The sequence below is a fragment of the Hyperolius riggenbachi genome, chromosome 6 (genome assembly GCF_040937935.1).
Source record: "Hyperolius riggenbachi isolate aHypRig1 chromosome 6, aHypRig1.pri, whole genome shotgun sequence".
NCBI classification, from domain to species: domain Eukaryota; kingdom Metazoa; phylum Chordata; class Amphibia; order Anura; family Hyperoliidae; genus Hyperolius; species Hyperolius riggenbachi.
The window spans coordinates 379,402,903-379,423,011 of NC_090651.1; the positions used below are offsets into that span (position 1 = coordinate 379,402,903).

Genomic DNA, 20,109 nt, shown 5'->3' on the forward strand with positions numbered 1-20,109 from the left:
TGACTAAATCATTTATACATAATTATGGTAAAAAATCAAGCACTTTTTTACTACATTATTTTCACTGGAGTTCCTCTTTAAGTGTGCTGCTGTTAGCCATTCATATGAAAGAAGCCTTAAAGGGACACTTAAGTCAAACAAAAAAAATGAGTTTTACTCACCTGGGGCCTCCAATAGCCCCCTGCAGCTGTCCGGTGCCCTCGCCGTCTCCCTCCGATCCTCCTGGCCCCGCCGGCAGCCACTTCCTGTTTCGGTGAGAGGAGCTGACAGGCTGGGGACGCGAGTGATTCTTCGCGTTCCCAGACACATTAGCACCCTCTATGCTGCTATGTGGTATGATATATGCTATAGCAGCATAGTTGGCGCTATTGTGGCCAGGAACGCGAATCACTCGCGTCCCCAGCCTGTCAGCTCCTGTCACCGAAACAGGAAGTGGCTGCCGGCGGGGCCAGGAGTATCGGAGGGAGACGGCGAGGGCACCGGACAGCTGCAGGGGGCTATTGTAAGCCCCAGGTGAGTAAAACTCATTTTTTTTTTTTTGACTTAAGTGTCCCTTTAAAGGAAATATCAGGCATTTTAAATGAGATTTACTTACCTGGGGCTTCCTCCAGCTCCTGGAATGCGGTGTCCCTCAACACAGCTTTGCTCTAAGCCAGAATCCCCTCCGTAGCAGCCGGCGAGCCTGCGCACGAAGCTTGCGGCCACGTGAGCGCGAGCGCACATGCCCAGAGGCCACCGACCTGATATTTCCTGTAAGTGCCGGCTGAGTCGTTTCATGCCAGGGACCCATTTTGTACGTAAAGCGCTAAACAATTATGGCTATTTAGAAACCTCAGAAGGCTGTACAGATGTCATTATTCCATACAGAATCATTAATCTTCCAAATCATTAAAATATTTGTTTACATGGTTTCTTTTTGTCCCCTTCCCTCCATAGATCTACCAGTATATCCAGAGTCGGTTTTACCGATCGCCCGAGGTGCTGCTGGGAATGCCATACGACCTGGCGATAGACATGTGGTCATTAGGCTGTATATTGGTGGAAATGCACACTGGAGAGCCTTTATTCAGTGGATCCAATGAGGTAAGAAGGTCCTCCGCTTCACCCTGATCAGCACTCGACTGTCTTAAGGTGGCCATACACTTATAGATTTGCCGCAGATTCGACCATCAGATTTCTGGCAGATGCCCGTCAAATCCAATTGGACAGGAATCTATTTGATGTGTGCTACAAAGTCGGAACAGATTTCCAATAGATTTCAGAATTAAATCTATTGGAAATCTATTGAAAATCGATCGAAATGCATTACTGGACCATTAGATCCAATGCAACTCTATGGGCCATTGAGCTGCTGCCAGCAGCGGATCGCCCTACATTTTCCATCCTGTTAGATACAACAAATCGGCTGCAAATTGATCGAATGGGGAATTTAATAGAATCTATTTCTGATCGATCGATTCTATAGGATCGATCGATGGCTGAAATAGACCAGTGTATGGGCCCCTTAAAGAGAACCAGAGACGAAGTACCCTCATGTATTTTACCTTATAAATCAGTGGGAACATGACAGTAAACACCTAATCTGCTCTTTGTTTCATTGTTCTCTGTTTAATCTGACTGTTATCACCTCTGATAAGAATCCCCGACTGAGCACTCAGTCTGGTTTTGCTACGGAAAGATTATAGCGGAGTCTGTCTTCTCTGGTGTTCTTTCAAGCCCAAGCCTGCCCCCTTGTGGCTCTGCTATAATCCCTGCAAAGCCAGACTGAATGCTCAATTTGGGATTCTTATCACAGCTGATGACACACTTTTAGCAGTGAGGATGAAACAGAGAACATGGTAGGTGTTTTCTCTAATGTGCCCACTGATATATATGATAAAATACATGAGGGTGCTTCGTCTCTGGTTCACTTTAAAGTGACTCTGTAACAAAAATTACGTTTTTTCTACCATCCTACAAGTTCCTAAACCTATTCTTATGTGTTCTGGCTTACTGTAGCTCTTTCTACTATAACCATCTCTGTAATAAATCAATGTATCTTTCCCCTGTCAGACTTGTCGGCCTGTGTCTGGAAGGCTGCCAAGTTCTTCAGTGTTGAACTGTTCCTCTATGCACACTCCAGTGTGTGTTTTATTTACATAAGCCAGCAGCTTCTCTGCTATCTTATCAGTGATAGAAGAGAGCTGGATAAAAATCCTCCTCTGGAGGCTGTGAAAGGAGCTGGTCTGTCACATACTGAGGAATTAACGACATAGGTAGAGCTGTCTGCAGGAAGCCTGTAATGTTCAGTGCATGAGAGAAGCTGGGGACAGAAGGTAAACACACACAAGTGATCTCTAGAGATTCAGAAGTAAGGCTGTATACAGCCTGCTTATGTATGGATGTATTTTCTATGTGTGGACATACTGTACATCAACCTACTTCCTGTTTTGGTGGCCATTTTGTTTGTTTATAAACAAACTTTTTAAAACTGTTTTTGACTACTTTTAATGCGGCGGGGAGCGGTGAAATTGTGACAGAGGGTAATAGGAGATGTCTCCTAACACACTGGTATGTTTACTTTTGTGCGATTTTAACAATACAGATTCTCTTTAAGCTTATACAGGTCAATCTTTTCACCAGATATAATAAGCTTGATTTTAAGTATGAAGGCAACTTCAATCCCTCAAAGCTGTAACCTTGTTCTAAAGCAATGAATGTGTACCAATAAAGTTTTCTGTGTTTGATTGGCAGGTGGACCAGATGAACAAAATAGTGGAGGTCTTGGGCACTCCCCCAACCCACATGTTGGATCAGGCCCCAAAAGCAAGGAAATATTTTGACAAGCTTCCTGAAGGAACATGGACTGTAAAGAAAAATAAAGATATTAAAAAGGTAAGCTAGTCAAGTAACCCAATTGCGGGATCAGTCTTTGTAGAAAGAGGTTTCTGTGCGATACCAGAGGAATGTCTTGACTATAAACTCCAGCTGCTTTCAGTGATTCTTCTGCCAGATCTTGATCCTCACAGCCCTGAGTTATGGCCGGTTCACACTTGTTTAACCTCCTTGGCGGTAACCCCGAGCTAACGTTGGGGCAGAAAACCGAAGCTCAGGGTTATAACCCCGACCAACACTCAGGGTAGCCGTCGGAAGCTCTATGCAGAGCAATGTGCGCAGTGGGTGTTTCAACTCCCCTCCCGGGGGATCCCGACGTCGGCCACCATTCTTCTTCCGCTCCTCCAAGGCTCTGCTTCCTCCTGGTAAGATCGCCATCTGTCATGACAGCCGGCAATCTTACTGTAGGATTACAGCGCCACCCGGAGGACAGAGGGAAAACTGCAGCGCTGGATCCCAGGGAGGTGAGTGATTGCTGGGGCTGCTGCAGATCTCCCTGACAGCATGATTTTTTTACAGGTTTTAGGGTCTGATAGCATGCAAAAAAATTATACCGCTTTTAGACCCTAAAGTCTGGAAAGAATCAGAACGGTAACCATTCAGGAAGTTTGTTCAGCCCCGCTTAGCGCAGGAACGGAACGCAGAGTCTGATCTTTGCACATTTTCCTGGGCTGGAAGGGAACATCATGCTTTGCAGTACAACAAGCAAGCCAGACACCAAGTCAAGTAGAAATCTGAAGCCCTATACCAGTGATGGCTAACCTTGGCACTCCAGCTGTGGTGGAACTACAAATCCCATGAGGCATTGCAATACTCTGACAGCTCTAAGCATAACTAAGGGAGGCAGAGGCATGATGGGATTTGTAGTTTTGTCACAGCTGGAGTGCCAAGGTTAGCCATCACTGCCCTATACCAAAAAATAGTTGTAACTGTGTGAGCTCCTGGATGAAGTATTTAAGAAGTTTATAAGCCAGGAAAGACGCATCCTGAGAGTTCATGTTTTATATTTTGCTTTCACCATACTTGGTCTCATTTCTGCCTAGGCTTGGGCTGTAATCAGGTCTAGAGCTTATTGATTTTCTCTTTCAGACAGTTGATTTTTAGCTTTGAATATGTGACTTCCACTGACCTCTTGTCCTACGCTTCCTTTCAGGACTATAAAGTGCCGGGCACTCGAAGACTTCACGAAGTTCTAGGCGTGGAAACTGGCGGTCCTGGTGGGCGCAGAGCGGGTGAACAGGGACACTCTCCATCCGATTATCTAAAATTTAAAGATTTAATTCTGCGGATGTTGGACTATGACCCCAAAACTAGGATTACCCCTTTCTATGCGCTCCAGCACAATTTCTTCAAGAAAACGACGGATGAAGGGACAAACACAAGTAACAGTAACTCTACGAGCCCTGCAATGGACCATAGTCACTCTACCAGTACAACTAGTTCTGTGTCCAGCTCAGGTGAGACGTCACGCTGATCAGCTGGAAATGCTCCGTGCCTTTTGCCTCCCACGGGCAGGAGCCGTGGTACATTCCGTCCACGTCTCGGGTGTGGCACCTGTTCGGTTCGTGTGAAAATGGGGGCAGGAATTAGCGGGAACAGGCTGATGCGTAATGGATGAGTGCACCTCCACACATGCAAAAGAAATCAAATCCTCCTCTGATGCATTTAAAATCCGTTACTGGTTTTGCTCACACATACGCATCATTTAGCTGTCCCTTTAAAGTTAACGTGAAGTGAAATTACAATAAAAACCGATACTTGTCTATGAAGAGGAAAGGCTCTGGGTCCTATAGAGTCTTCCCATTCCTCTCACAGTCCCCTCGTTCTAGCGTTGTCTACCCTGCACGAACTTATTGACCAATGGGGTTCAATACAGCTTGACATATCCTCTGTAGGCTTTGGGAGGCCGAGAGCTCCTGAAGACGGGCCGCTCTGTACTGCGCATGCGTGAGCGCACTCTCACATGTGCAGGACTGAGCCTGTCCGTCATTGGGCGCATCCCAAATTAGAACTGGGTGACAACTCTAGAACGGGGGGACCGTAAGAGGAATGGAAAGGCTCTGTTAGATATAGAGCCTTTCCTCTCCATAGGTAAGTATCTGACTTATTCTTTTAATTTCACTTTCCATTTGCTTTGACGGCTGTCTGTAAACTGTTTACAGGAACATGTGACCGCTGACGGCTTTTCCCCTCTGCCTCCATCTCTGACCTGTACCTCGTATCTGTCATCTGGTTGTGGCTTATTCCCAGCACAGTGCTCTGCCCTTCATGTCTCTCCTGACTATGCTTGGATTAGATGCGACATGCAGATAGCTAGTAACAGAATAAGGTCACAGAGGGGTATGTCATTCTTCAAATCCTGATGTTGGAGGATTTTGGCTAATGTGGAAGTGTTTATAAATAATAGGCAGCCTCAGTCCACGTTCACAGTGACGGCAGGATCGCAGAAGATCAGATTCCGCAACCAGGAGCGGTCTGTAATGTTGGTTAAGGGCAATGTACTGAGAAAGGCTAGCACATATCTAACTGGTGGTCTATCGGGAGACATGCTTGCTATTTGACCCCGTGCCTTCATTCTGGGCTGGTGACTGAGAACTACTACTTTTCTGGCTGCAGTAGATTGGCGTACACATAGGACGGCTGCAGTAGATTGGCATACACATAGGACGGCTGCAGTAGATTGGCATACACATAGGACGGCTGCAGTAGATTGGCGTGCACACAGGCCGGCTGCAGTAGATTGGCGTGCACACAGGCCGGCTGCAGTAGATTGGCGTGCACACAGGCCGGCTGCAGTAGATTGGCGTACACACAGGCTGGCTGCAGTAGATTGGCGTGCACACAGGCCGGCTGCAGTAGATTGGCGTACACACAGGCTGGCTGCAGTAGATTGGCGTGCACACAGGCCGGCTGCAGTAGATTGGCGTGCACACAGGCCGGCTGCAGTAGATTGGCGTGCACACAGGCTGGCTGCAGTAGATTGGCGTGCACACAGGCCGGCTGCAGTAGATTGGCGTGCACACAGGCCGGCTGCAGTAGATTGGCGTACACACAGGCCGACTGCAGTAGATTGGCGTACACGCAGGCCGGCTGCAGTAGATTGGCGTGCACACAGGCCGGCTGCAGTAGATTGGCGTGCACGTAGGCCGGCTGCAGTAGATTGGCGTGCACGTAGGCCGGCTGCAGTAGATTGGCGTGCACGTAGGCCGGCTGCAGTAGATTGGCGTGCACACAGGCCGGCTGCAGTAGATTGGCGTACACGCAGGCTGGCTGCAGTAGATTGGCGTGCACGCAGGCTGGCTGCAGTAGATTGGCGTGCACGCAGGCTGGCTGCAGTAGATTGGCGTGCACGTAGGCCGGCTGCAGTAGATTGGCGTGCACGTAGGCCGGCTGCAGTAGATTGGCGTGCACACAGGACGGCTGCAGTAGATTGGCGTGCACGCAGGACGGCTGCAGTAGATTGGCGTGCACGCAGGCCGGCTGCAGTAGATTGGCGTGCACGCAGGCCGGCTGCAGTAGATTGGCGTGCACGCAGGCCGGCTGCAGTAGATTGGCGTGCACGCAGGCCGGCTGCAGTAGATTGGCGTGCACGCAGGCCGGCTGCAGTAGATTGGCGTGCACGCAGGCCGGCTGCAGTAGATTGGCGTACACGCAGGCTTTTGGCATCAGTTTGCTCTCAGTCTCAGCTGTACTAGAGAATAAGAGATGGAGGTCATCCTGAACTTACATTTAAGTCAAAAGCCTTGCTTGTCCTAAAAGTAGAGCTGTTGTCAGGGCAACCAATCAGTATGCTTGTCACATTTACCAGCTGACAACCTGGTAGGTTGGCTTTGGGCATTCACTCCAGATTTCTCTGAACCTAGATAAAATCATCTCTAACCCACACACCCACCACCACCCTATTGCCCCACAAGCCTTTTTGTGGGTAAACAAAATACTCCGACTCCTCAGTTTATTGCAACCACCAACTCTGACTCCAGGTTCCCAAAATTGCTCCGACTCCACAGCCCTGGGAATTGGGTGCAGGAAATATCCAGGTTCTTGTTGTGTGTATCAGTACCATTTTTATTCATTTAGATATTCGATTAGGCAAAATGTCTCGTCGATCTGGAATTGACAGGGATTTGACCATTTGTGGTTGATATTAATTAAGGGCGAAATTGCTCTTTAGACTGATCCACAGTCATGGTCTTAAGTCAATCATAAAATAATCCCAATGTCGATTGTGATATCGATGGCAAACAAAATTGAATAGTGTCCAGCTTCAGGCCGGGTTCACACTGTGCCCCAAGCATTACCTGTACATTCTGACGCAATTATAGTCAGTTGGTCTCCCTGTGGATTGTCTATCTGTATTGCAATACATTTTCGGGCAGGTTTAACAGACAGGAAATGACAGCTTTAAAGGAAACCAGAGACTATTTAAACTTAAAGCTTTATACATCCCTGGGGCTTCCTCCAGCCCCATACGCACAGATTGCTCCCACGCCGCCATCCTCAGCCTTCTCCTGCGCCTGTATCGGTCCCGTAACTTCAGATATAGGGGTAAATTCACTAAACTGTGGTAAGCAGAATGTGTGTAAAGTCTTAGCCTGCAATGAGTAGACTGTAAAGCATTGCACATAATGCATGTATTTACACACATTCTGCTTACTGCAGTTTACGGAATGTACCCCATAGTGTGAACACGGCCCTTCTGTAGCCAACTGTCTAGCTTATTAATGAGAATGTGAACGCCCTTTATGACCTGTACGTAGAAGTGTCTGGGTATTTCTTGCAATTCAGTAGAAGTGAGTTTTCAGTGAGATCATCAATAATGAATTGTCTGGCTTAGACTGAGAGTTTTTGTTTGCTTATACCATGATCTGGATGCAGGAGTGCGACTTAACCTTGTTGCCAGGGCTGTGGATTTGGTACAAAAATCATCCGACTCCTCAGTTTATGAAACCTCTGACTCCGGGTACCCAAACAAGCCCTGCTTGTTGCTAAACCTAAGCTAAGGGGAAGGGAGAAGCCACCATTTTAGTAAATGCAATTTTCCTGTGCCTCGTGGTGGACACCTGGCTTCAGTACTTGGAGTCCCCACGCCTATCACGAGCGTGCGTTTATCACCTGATCTGGATGCTTGTTCCGGGTCCATAATCCCACAGCATTGAAGGCAGTGCATCAGAGAGCCATAAAGCATTGTCACATTCACCGGAGGATCTCTTTAATATCCCTCTGCAGTCAGAAGTAGAGAAGGCACAACATTAGGAAGATCCGGGAGTCTTGACAACGTGGTATAGGCAATAACATTCCTCTGGGTTGAAGTATTTTATGAAGGGACTTTCATGGCTGCTCTCAGCTTCCACGCCAGTCTCTGCTCTTTCCCCCTAACTTGCTGTTGGAGCAGAAGACAGACAAGCTTGCTGGTTGTTGAGAAACACAAATAATGAATACCTCAGGCCCATTATTACAGCTGGATAATTGTTTCACAGAAGCATTAAGCATAGATGAAGTGCAGCTTTGTCTCTATAGGAAATGCAGCTTCCTAAATCCATAGCAATGGTTTGTCTGCTTCCTGCATAAACAATGCAATGTGTTAATGGTCGCTGCACAGCTTCCTGTTTTGCTCGAAAGCTTTTTTTTTTTTTTTTTTTTTCTTTTGCCAGACCTGTTTATACTGTACATAATGGATAATCGTATTACTCATTCATCTTGCCTTCCAGTTCAGGCTATAAAGAGCCTAAAAAGGCCAGGTTCAGAATACTTGAAAAAATTGTGTATTATTATTATTATTAGTGTAAACCTGCCCTTCAGCACAGGTTGCAGAAGTAATCCATGTTTAGCAACGCTAAAGGTGCCCATACATTACTTGATTTTCCATTGAACGATGAAACGATTGACTCAACGATCAACTAAGTGTTCGATTGAAAGTGGATTGACTAGTAGCCAGGGCTATGGAGTCAGAGCTACTTTGGGTACCTGGAGTCGGAGTTGGTGGTTTCACTAAACTGAGGAGTCGGATGATTTTTGATCCTGGCCATTCTGCTTCACTAATTGAGCTGATTGATGTTGTGCCTCCATGCTCTGAAGCCAAAAATCAATTGAGTGTCAAATAAAATTGTGTGAACGTCAGCCAATTTCTTTACAACCGATATGTTACATCCTGCCCGATAGAGTAAATTGGTCAATTTGACCCGATATCGGTCAACTTCCATCAATCGAGCATAATGGAAAAATAATCGATTCTCCCCTGATCTGATAAAATAATCGGATGGTTGATCGTACAGGAGGGGGGAAAAAAAGTTGATCTTACCCGGGTCTTCTAATGGTCCCCCGCAGACATCCTGTGCCCGCGCAGCCACTCCCCGATGCTCCGGCCCCGCCTCCGGTTCACTTCTAGAATTTCAGACTTTAAAGTCGGAAAACCACTGCACCTGAGCGGCCTCGCCCTCATTCCCTCTGACGTCGCCAGGAGTGTATTGCGCAGGCACAGTACAGTCTGAGCCTGCGGAGTACGCTCCTGGTGACGTCAGCGAGGGCGCGGCGGCGCAGTGGCGCGGTCACAGGATGTCTGTGGGGGACCATTAGAAGCCCCGGGTAAGTTCAACTCTTACAGTTGTCCTTTAAGCAGCTGGTTACAGATGATTGGTCATTGTTGTGCCCACAGGCGGCTGAGTGCTGGTGGTTGTGGTGGCAGCACAGAGTAGCAGTCACAGGCAACTGAGTGCTGGTGGTTGTGGTGGCAGCACAGAGTAGCAGTCACAGGCAACTGAGCGCTGGTGGTTGGTGCAGTCACAGGTAGCTGAGCGCTGGTGGTTGTGGCGTCAGCAATGTGCACAGAGTGGCAGTCACAGGTAGCTGAGCGCTGGTGGTTGTGGCGTCAGCAATGTGCACAGAGTGGCAGTCACAGGTAGCTGAGCGCTGGTGGTTGTGGCGTCAGCAATGTGCACAGAGTGGCAGTCATAGCTTCTAGCAGTGAGCAATGTGGCTCCTTAGGTGGAAGTGAATCTATTAGACATTGTTACTTAAACTGGTAATATATGAACACGTGTGCTTAAAGTGAGGCTCTGATCAATAATGCATTGTACTTGCACTTACTGATTTTACAGTCCAGTAATGACTCCCCACTAACTTGTGCTGATAACGGCTGCAGGAGGCTGAATGGAGCAGATTTACTACCAGGGAGAGAAGTCTGGCACTTATGCTGGGGATACACCATGAGATTTTTTGGCAGATAGAGGGATCGATAGATAATTTCCAACAGGTCCAATCTGATTCCTGATTGTTTTTCTGTTTGATTTTGTATAGAAGTGATCAGAAATGAAAAAAATAAATTAGAAAAACCATCGGGGAATCAGATTGGAGCGGATGGAAATAATCAATTCGACCATCAGTCTAATAGAAAATTGCATTTTGTGTACTAAGCATTGGGGGAGGGAGGGTCTTACAATCTAAAGCACAGGTGTCAAACTCGAGGGCTGAGGTTCTCACACATTTTTGGAACAGTTCAAACTAATTGATGACTTAGGCCTCTTACACAGTAAGACGTTAAGGTCGCATAATGCAACGCATTGAAAAACTATAACTTGGACATTATTTAGCCCTGCGTTTGGTGCGCAGTTTTTGTCGCACAGTGATAGAATGAAAACGGTGCATGCGTTAAAAAAAAAAAAAGAAAACATTACTGGGCATGTGCAAACAGTCTAACGCAGCTAAAAATGTGTAGAACGCATAACATGCAGCCCTTTCATTTAACGTGCAGCGTTAGACACCAACGCAACGTCTGCACTGTGAACAGCCCATTGATTTTTCATTACTGTAAGTTATTGTGCGTTGCATGTTGTACGTGCGACTTTAAAGTCACACTGTGAAAGAGCCTTTAATCAGAAAAGGTGTGCGTCAAATGGTATAACACACTTCATTCCATTTCTCAGTCCATCCTAAACACTGGCATGGATCTGGCCCTCCAGGCCTGGAATTCCACACCTGTGACCTAAAGGATTCCCTTTCCCTTAACCCCCGTTCTGTTCCTTTTTATTCCTTCCCTTCCTCTCCTGTTTTGTTCCTTTTTATCCCTTTCCCTTCCTCCCCCGTTCTCTTCCATTTTATCCTTACCTTCCTCCCCTGTTCTGTTCCTTTTTATCCATTCCTCCCGTTCTCTTCCTTTTTGACTGATGCATGTTTTCTGTTTCACTGCAGGAGGATCAAGTGGCTCTTCTAATGATAACCGTAATTACCGGTACAGCAACAGATACTATAATAGTGCTGTTGCCCATACAGATTATGAAATGCAGAGTCCACAGGTGAGTGCCTCTTTGGTTGGCTTGTTTTTTTTTGTTGTTTTTTAAATGTCAAAAATGCTTCCTTTCTATAGTTATGCCTTAAGCATACCCGTATGTCTGCTCAGGACAGGTAATCCCAGATTATTATTATTGATATATAAATTACACTGATTACGCGGTTAAGCCAAATACACACTTGAAAGATTAATGAAATATTAGACCAATTTTACCACCTACCATGTAGTATGAGAGCCATACTTACACAGTCTATTCTATTAAGCTGAGTACACCCATCAGATAAAAATCTTTGCAAGATGCTGCACACATGCAAAAGATCAGGTCTTGCAAAAGATCAGTTCCTGCAAAATGCATTTATAGTCTATGATATCTGCAGATTTCATACACTCATTGTTTGACCTCCTTGCTTGTAACATTCGATCGCCGCCGATTCGCCGCTACCCGCCGCGCCGAGCCTTGGCACTCTCAGACTCATGTAGCAAGGGCTTATGGGAGCTCAGTCTGGGCAGGAGGAGGAAGAGGTGTTACTAGCCAGAGATTTCAGAGGGAGGAGGAAGGGACTGAAGTTTTCGCAGGCTGAGGGCTGGAGATGCAGATCAGCTTGCCTGTGTAATGATTACAAACAGAACATGGCTGCTCTCATTGTATCACAGGAAGAAATAAACATATACTGTTGAAGCTGTTTGCAACTAGATTTGCTGTGTAAACTGTCAAAACTTTAGATAAGATATATAGACAAGTTACTTTTTATAGTTAGTTTTTCATCTCGGATCCTCTTCAAAGCTGCCGGAACAAAAGGAACATTAAACGAATGGAAACTGCAGCAGCAATTTCCATTAGTGTGATCCGATTGCGATGCGATTTTGGTCAAAACGCAATCGTCGTCCTGTCGCGTTTTGGGTGCGATTGAGCTTTACAATGAGTATAGTAGCGCAATCGCATGGTGGAAATTGAAACGCGATTGCCATTGCAAACACAATCTCGATCGCATTTCATAGCGGAAAAGGGCCCTAAGCCATATATCGGATTTACCCTGTGCCTAAATCTCCCGGCAGCATATTCATATGCTTTGCAGGACAAATGATCAGATTGTCTTGTAATTAAGTATTTGCTGTACAAATAAAAAAAGAAAGTTCTCCAATTCCCCCCAGCAGAAGCTTTTTTTGCATTCTTTACTCAGCTCAGTACACCTCAACACAATCTGCTTATTTTGGAATGGCAACTACAATTAGCTTATCAATTCGCTTCTGGGTGAAATGGAAGTTTGTGTGTTAATCCCTTCCAGTAGCTGCAAAATCATTTATACCTCCTCTTCATAAAGGGGTAAATGCTGTAATGATGAGAAACCCTGATCTGTCTGACAGATTCTTGCGTAGCGCAGTTTCGTTGCCTACTTTATGTGAGACTTGTCTATTTTGTTAGACTTTTGCATTTTTTACGTCTTTTGACTTCTTTCTGCCTTCTCTTCCTCCGTAGACTCATTCACAGCAGCAGATAAGATTGTGGGCCGGTGGAGAAGTCCCCATCAGCAACAGCGACTCCTACCCTCAGATCTTACCTCACAAGCCCACTCCAAGTCAGCCGCAGCATTTTCACGGCGAACCGCATCACCCTCACCCGCTGTATCATCACGTCAACCGACCCCACTACCATCGGCAGCTCATCACCTCGTCCTCTCCGCAGATCCCCGAGTCCATGGAGCTCGGCCTGGGACACAGACACCCCCAGTCTTCCTCGTCATTGCACCCACACCACTCTAGCTTAGACTGCACTCCTTTTGGCTCCTCAAACTTACACTTAGGGGTTTCCGCTTTTCGGACTAGAACAGTCAGCGGGCATAACGATCCCAGTGTGCCTCTGAATTACCCCTACTCTAGCAACACATCCAGCATGGTTGGACCACCTCACATCCGAAACAGGACGGAATCGGAAGAAAGTGCGATGTTAGGCGTTTGCGTCCCGCAGAGTACCGCAGCAAGCTCTTGATGTTTCTTTCATGTAAAATTAAAGCCATACCAATAATAGAAAAACAAAAAAAAACATAAAAACAAAAATGAAATACTGAATTCGGAGGAGGGCTTTGACAGGCTGCAGGGTGGGGATGTGGAAAGGAGAGAAAAAAAAGGGTGAGCTGGCTTTTATCACAACCATCAAAAAAAAAAAAAAATTGTCAAGGTGTAGCTGTTAATGTGAATTGTTTATTTATTAAAAAAAAAAAATCACTACGAGAGGAGTGTGAAGTGTGTGTTGACCCCCCCATGAGAAGCGGTTTTTAACAGACTTCAATTGGACTGCTCTGTTTTTATTTTGTTTTGTTTTATTTTTTTATTTTAAAATTGCTTTTTTTGACACACTGGTAGAAGGTAACCTGTGCAAAGACTTCAAGACATTTCCAATGCTTCCATTTCTATCACCGATTTCCTCTTCAGAAAGAAGCTGGGGTGATCCAGACTTTACTTTGCACGTCAGTGAACTCTCTTACAGGCCAAAACATCACTTCTGCAAAAACGCTGTCTGTGCCAGTTGCCCTGCGCCGCCATCTTTAACCATTCATCCAGATCTCCTCTGTTGGCCCCTCCTTCCCCTTCTTCCTCTAGGCCCCTCCCCCCCCTGGTTTATAAGAATCTTGCTAGGGTGCAAGTCTCGCACTTCACTGGAATTATCTTGGCTGCTAACTCCACTCTCTCAACTGGAATTGCTGCTAAAACTCTTTTAACAGTTTGCTTTCTAAAAAAGAAAAAAAAAAGAAAAACTAAAGGTTCCCTTGTCTTTTATTTATAACTTCGTACTCAGTTGGTTTTAGCTGCATCAGGAAAGATTTTTAGGAGCCATTTTTTCTTTTTTTGTTTTACAGATTAATACAAAGGACGTTCAATGTCTCTCTTCATTTTTACTTTTTCCCCCTCCCCCGCCTTTATACTTTGTCATTTTTTTTTGTTTGCTTCAGCCTGATCTATTCATTTTCACACTTCCTCCTCCCCTCCCAATTTTGCACATTTTTTTTTGTTTTGTTTTTTTACACACACTACAAATTTTTAATTTTGTCATTTTTCTTGCATCCTTATTTTTGAATTCTCCTCCCCCTGCCTCTTCTGTTTGGTGCGTTTAGCCACGCCGCACCACTTATTGGTTGTTGTAAAATTCTAAGCCCTTGCTTCAGTATTAAAGCTTTACAGTCGTCTGTGCTGTAACAGTAGGTTTTTTTTTTTTATTTCCTAATTTTCACATTTTTGTTTTCTATTTTTTTTTCTTTAAAGACAAAATGTAAAGATTAAAACTGTCCTTTTCATATCTTTGTGGATAGTAAAGTACTGTTTTATTTTTTAATTTTTTTTTTTCTTTTTCATTTTTTTCATTCATTTTTTTTTTATTTATTGTACCAAAGATGGTATTGAGGTTTCACTTTAAAGAAGGAAAAAAAAGAATACTATCAGACATGTAAAATGATTGTCTTTTTAAATGTTTCCTTTTTTTTTCTGTTCTTGCGTGTTTAATTGGGCTTACAATTCTGAATCATGTGTAGTTGCTGTTGGACTCCAAGGCCTATCACATTCATGTTTGTTTCAAGTATTGTGGGTGAATTGGAGGATCCTAAAAAATAAAGGACTAGCCAGCTACGTATCAATCGCTCGGTCTGATTGTGTCGACAAAACGCTCTATAGAGCATCACTGACCGCAACATCCTAACCCCAGCTATATAACCGGTAGTCTGACGACTGCATTGGAAATGGAATGGAAGATTTGTTGGCAGACTTTAATGGTCTTTGCTCCCGACTCAATGAGAGCTCTAGGAAGTTCTGACGGATGGCTGGAGGATTCGGGCGTACTGGTTACTTGTCTTCACAGTGGCCATTGAGAACTCGATTACTTTGAAAATCCCAGTGGAAGTCTTGTACTTCCAGGCCAGCGGTTGCTTAGCACCGGTGCTGTTGATTGGCGGACTTCTCTGTAGAAGTCTTTAGGTTCTGCGCTATTGAACCGGTTCTGGACCGGCTGTTAAAACTACACCACACTAGTGGCGTAGTTTTAACTCCGCCCGATCCTGTGCAGGAGAGGTGACCGCATGTCCCCAACGGCACATGTCTCCTTCACACCTGCCTTTCTCCAGCCATAGCCAATCGACTGCCTAGAAGTCTCATTTTTTTAAAGTGTAACTGCAATGAGATTTTTATTAATGTGTTCATATTTCGTCCTCACCAATTATGCATTGACGTTACATACATACTTCTGAGGCTGCACGTAACACACTAGCAGCTCCTCCCCTTTGTTTACATGAAGCAGGCTGAACAGAAATGCTGTGCTTTGGCTCCTCCCTCTTCTGCTGATCACTCCAGTTCCAGCTGTACATGCCTTGTCCAGCCTCTCGCTCCATCACTGCTGTCCTGCTGACTCATCAGGCATTCATCTGCTCACATGTGCCTCGGTCACTATTGGAAGACTCCCAAGCTGGGTGAGAAAGCACTGAATTAGCAGATGGAGTCCTGATTACTCTATGGGCTATTGGAGAATCTCCGGTGGGGTGTGTGTAGCAGGAGCAGAGTGTAGCGGTGCAGCAGCAGGAAATGGCTATCCTCTGGATCAACAGGGATATGTAAGGGAGCAGGCTGGTGTTCTTCTATTTCTCTGGTTGAACTGGATGGAAGTATGTCCTTTTTCAACCCAAATAACTACGTAACTATGTGAATTTTAGAGTAGGTATGGTCAATGAGATGCAAGTAATTTTGAGTTGATGCTGGATTATGCAAATTATGTATGCAGCTTCAAAATGGCTCAAATTTTATCTCAGCAGGATTTGATTGGTTCATGTTCAAGCTGAATAAATTTGCGCAATACTGCGTCAACTTAAAATTATTCGCATCTCAATGACCATCTCTAGTTGGGGGTGTGAAGCAGGCCAGCAGAGCGGCGAATTGCTGGCGTTGAGGCAGGAAGGCGGAGTCGGAGTGTTCAGCAGGAAGTGGTTTGTGTGCTGAAAGCACATTTCTTGTGCAGCGTGCTGCAGGTAAACTGTGATGGGTGACTTTCTGTCCTCAGAAGTGACGCAAACAGCGTAATGTAAGACTATTACACTTCCTCGGATCTGTACCCCAAAACTGCGGTTTCAATTATGAATACGAAATCCACAAGAGGAATAAGAACCACGGAGTGACCAGTCTTTGGGCCGATCCATCTAAAGGTGGCCCCACACCATACAATTAAAAGGTCAAATTTTACACCAATTTGATAAATACCAACGGTTGTCCTGAAAAAATCGAAAGCTTTTTTTTGTTTTTGATCAGAAAATCCAATCAAATTTGCGGGGTTTTTTTTTTTTTTTGAGATTGGACATGGAAAATTCAGAGCAATTTTATCAAGAATTCTATGGTGTGTGATGGAATCTGAAATTGTATTCCACCAGAAAAAAAATTGTATGAAACTATTCAGTACATACCAAACTTACTTTATTCACTTTTTTCTCTTGATTTTTCTAACCAACAATTTTTTTTTTTATTTTTTTTTTTTTAGAGTGTACGCCCGAAATTGCGGATATGTGTGTGGTACCTCGAATAGTCCGATCTAATCTTCCAATCAATTAGAAAATTAGATCGGAATGATCGAATCAAAATAAAAGAAGATTGTATGGTGTGTGGCCACCTTAAGGCCTGTACTAAGTGAGCAGTCCTTCACTGCTGTATCTGGATGTGAAATATTACACAATCTGCATTTCTTCTGTCCAGCAGCTGGTGTTACCTTCTTTCCTTGCAAAGGGTTGTCGCATTACAGCAGACTGAAAATCGCATTGTGCCGGCCTCCCACATGTAGTGCAGGTTGTGATTCAGGGCTAGATAGTTGTTTTTTTTTATTCGCTGTACATTTTATGCAAATATAGGCATCTTGCCAACGAGCCAATCAAATGCAGCGACTGCATTTGGTCCATTTCCAAGTTATTTAGGCATGCATTCAAATTTAGAGCAACTCTGACTTATCAGTATCTGATTTGGCCACCCCTATTATAATGTTAAAGTACAACTATCAAAGAAAGTTTTTCTGTAAAAACCCTCATTCCTATAGAGCTTTTACCCAGCAACATAAAAATACCTTTCTGAGGTCTCTCAGCACAGCCTGAGTGAAAAAAATAGCTTTGTTTTATCAGCTGTATGTAACAATTGTAATTGAAAAGGGGGGGGGGGAGCAGAGCTGTAATATGTAGCTAGGTTACACTTCTACCTGACTGTGTAAACTGTTTACTTTGGCTGAAAAAAAACACAGACAGGATCAGGCACACAGCTGCAGCTGATGATTTTTTTACATACTATTTTTCTCCTTTCTATCATTCTGAACGCCTTTTACTCACCGTTTTACTGCTAGTGAGGACTGTTTCTGTATGCAGGATGTGCTGGGCACAGTCCTCCATAGTTATGCCCACAGTGGCTCTGCTCTGTTAATTTTTTTCTTCACACAAATGAAAAGATGAAAAAAGCCTCTGTATTGCTATTTGCCAGTAATTACTGGAAATATATGTGGCATTCAGAATTTTAGCTTCGATAGTTGTCCTTTAAGTGGTTAAGCCTTAAGTGAGCCAAACCACACCCGTTCAGTGGTCATAGATTGCTCCTCCTCCCTGAATCACGGTCCGCCCTGCTGCTGAGGGGCTGCACACTTATACAGATGTCATTCTATAAAGACACCCAAATTTCAGCAGAAATCCAGGGAACTCTGTACTGTTTGGCATGCTTGCCCATACAACTGCTATGCTTTCTTTTCTGCTTTTTGTGTATCACCGTTTGATTCATGTTAATGCACCTTTACTGTAGCAAAAGGCGGTATTCGTAAAATAACTTATTGTGACTGTACAAGGGCGGCCTACACCGGCCTTTAAGGTTTTCATTTTCTTGCGTGTGTTCCTAATAGTTTGTTTTCCAGCAATGGGCGAGCTAGAAGAAATTATGTGGCTTTTTTTTTTCCCCATCTACAAAGTCTTTTGGATTGTAAAAAAAATATATATAGGCCCAGTCTGCTTTTCTTAGTCCTTAAATTTTGTTTCCCCACTACACTGCAGAAAAAAATAATGCTATGATATTGAAATCCTGAGAAAAAAAAAGTCTGAGACTCTCTTGTTGGTTTCTGAGCCTTTTTCTTTTTCTGCTGTCTGTCATGTGAGATGCGTCCCCTACTGTTCAGTACAGAGCAGGTTTGTGCTGCACAAGAGATCAATAAACAAGGCTGTACTTCGGACTTTGCAACTAAACTTTTATGCTAGTGGTGTGTGTTCAAGCGTGTCTCTTGCAATACTCACAGAACAATGCTGGACCCTTTCATTGTGCCACCCGGGAGTGTCTTGTCATTTTTCTAGTCATAAAAAAAAAACAGCCGGAAGCGGTCACAGGCGGTCTGCAATTTTTTTTCCCCACACTTGAACCGCAGACCTGAAATGACAGTTTTCTTTACGGTAAGAGTAGATAACGTGAGATTTATTTGAAGAAAAAAACAGAAAAAAAATCAAAACAATGACTGAAGGGGTCTTATGCGGACCCAGCCTGTTTTACTTATCTACATATTGTGAAGTTGTTATTCACACTTTAAACTGTTGTTCACCATGAAATGGCAAGGATTTGTCTGAATACCTGTGTGTAAAAGGGACGGCATTCATGACGCTTGTATATAATGTATGTTTAAACATAAAAAATTTAAGGATGATAAAGTTATCTTTTCTACAGAACGAGCTGCTCTATAATTGTTCTTGTTGGGGGGATCATTGCATTTCTTTATCTCTTGAGGTGGTATCATCATTGAGGTGGTTTCTTATGGGAAACCAGAGATGAACTATATTAAGTTTTATCCATACCTGGTGCTTCCTCCAGCCCCATCCGCACGAATCGCTGCCACGCCGCCATACTCGGCCTTTTCTGGTACCGGGTCCAGTAACTGCAGCCAGCCTGAACATGCGCAGTGTGCTCTCTCCGGTGGCTGGGAGTTACTGCGTCTGTGCAGTACTATTCTCCACCAGAGGGAGTGCACTGCGCATGTTCAGGCTGGCCAAAGTTACGGGACCCGGTACCGGAGAAGGCTGAGGACGGCGGCGTGGGAGCGATCCGTGCGCATGGGGCTGGAGGAAGCCCCAGGTAGGTATAAAACCTTTAATTTAACTTGTCTCTGGTACACAAATGTATACTTCCTGTACTTGTTTCAGCTGGTTTTAATGCAAAAATGTTATCACAAATAAGCAGTCAACGAGGTGTAAATAATTTGCTGCCGATGCAAAGGTTTTGGTCGTTTTTTTATGAAAATGCAGATTGAAAATGAACCATTGCTACTACTGTAGCATTTGATTGTTTTTTTTTTTTTTATTTCCTGTTAAACAATACCAATTGCCTGGCAGCTCTGCTGGTCTATTTGGCTGCAGTAGTGTCTGAATCGCACACCTGGAACAAGCATGCAGCTAATCCAGTCATACTTTAGTCAGAGCACCTGATCTGTATGCTTGTTCAGGGGCTGTGGCTAAAAGTATTGGAGGCTGAGGCTCAGCAGGACCGCCGGACAATGTGTATTGTTTAAAGGAAACCTGATAGGAGAGGTATATGGAGGCTGGCATATTTATTTCCTCTTAAAGTACTTCTGAAATTAAATATTTTGTGGTTTACGACCGTGGTGGGGTAGATTACCGGTGTCCTCACCATAGCTTTCTGGAAGTTCAGTGAGTGGTGAATGAGCAATTCTGAACTGGGCATGTGTGAGCTTTGACCGGTGCATGCCCATCGACAGAAAGGGCTCGAGCACTACTAGCTTGATTGCTTTTTTTACAGAGCACGTGCGGTGTGGATCTTGCACATGCCCAGTTGAGTTCCTTTCATGCACCTTCTCCTCCAGCTGCTTCATGTGCGGCGAGAGTTGGGGAATAGGAGGAACCTAGAAGAGAACTAGGAACAAGTAACCTAGCCCATCATGGGCTTACTCCACGAAATATGATCCC

The 20,109-nt window shown here is 44.6% G+C and overlaps 1 protein-coding gene across 2 annotated transcripts in view; it reads left to right on the top strand.

Moving 5' to 3' along the window:
* Positions 1-14,784, top strand: part of LOC137521973 (dual specificity tyrosine-phosphorylation-regulated kinase 1B-like) — a 152,671-nt gene extending 137,887 nt beyond the window's left edge. For both annotated transcript variants that reach the window (XM_068241952.1, XM_068241951.1), the window contains exons 7-11: positions 937-1,083; positions 2,734-2,874; positions 4,028-4,331; positions 11,059-11,162; positions 12,636-14,784. In XM_068241952.1, the coding sequence (XP_068098053.1) occupies positions 937-1,083; positions 2,734-2,874; positions 4,028-4,331; positions 11,059-11,162; positions 12,636-13,145 (1,206 nt within the window). In that variant the 3' untranslated portion in view covers positions 13,146-14,784. The remainder of the gene's footprint in view (positions 1-936; positions 1,084-2,733; positions 2,875-4,027; positions 4,332-11,058; positions 11,163-12,635) is intronic.
* The last annotated feature ends 5,325 nt before the right edge of the window (positions 14,785-20,109 follow it).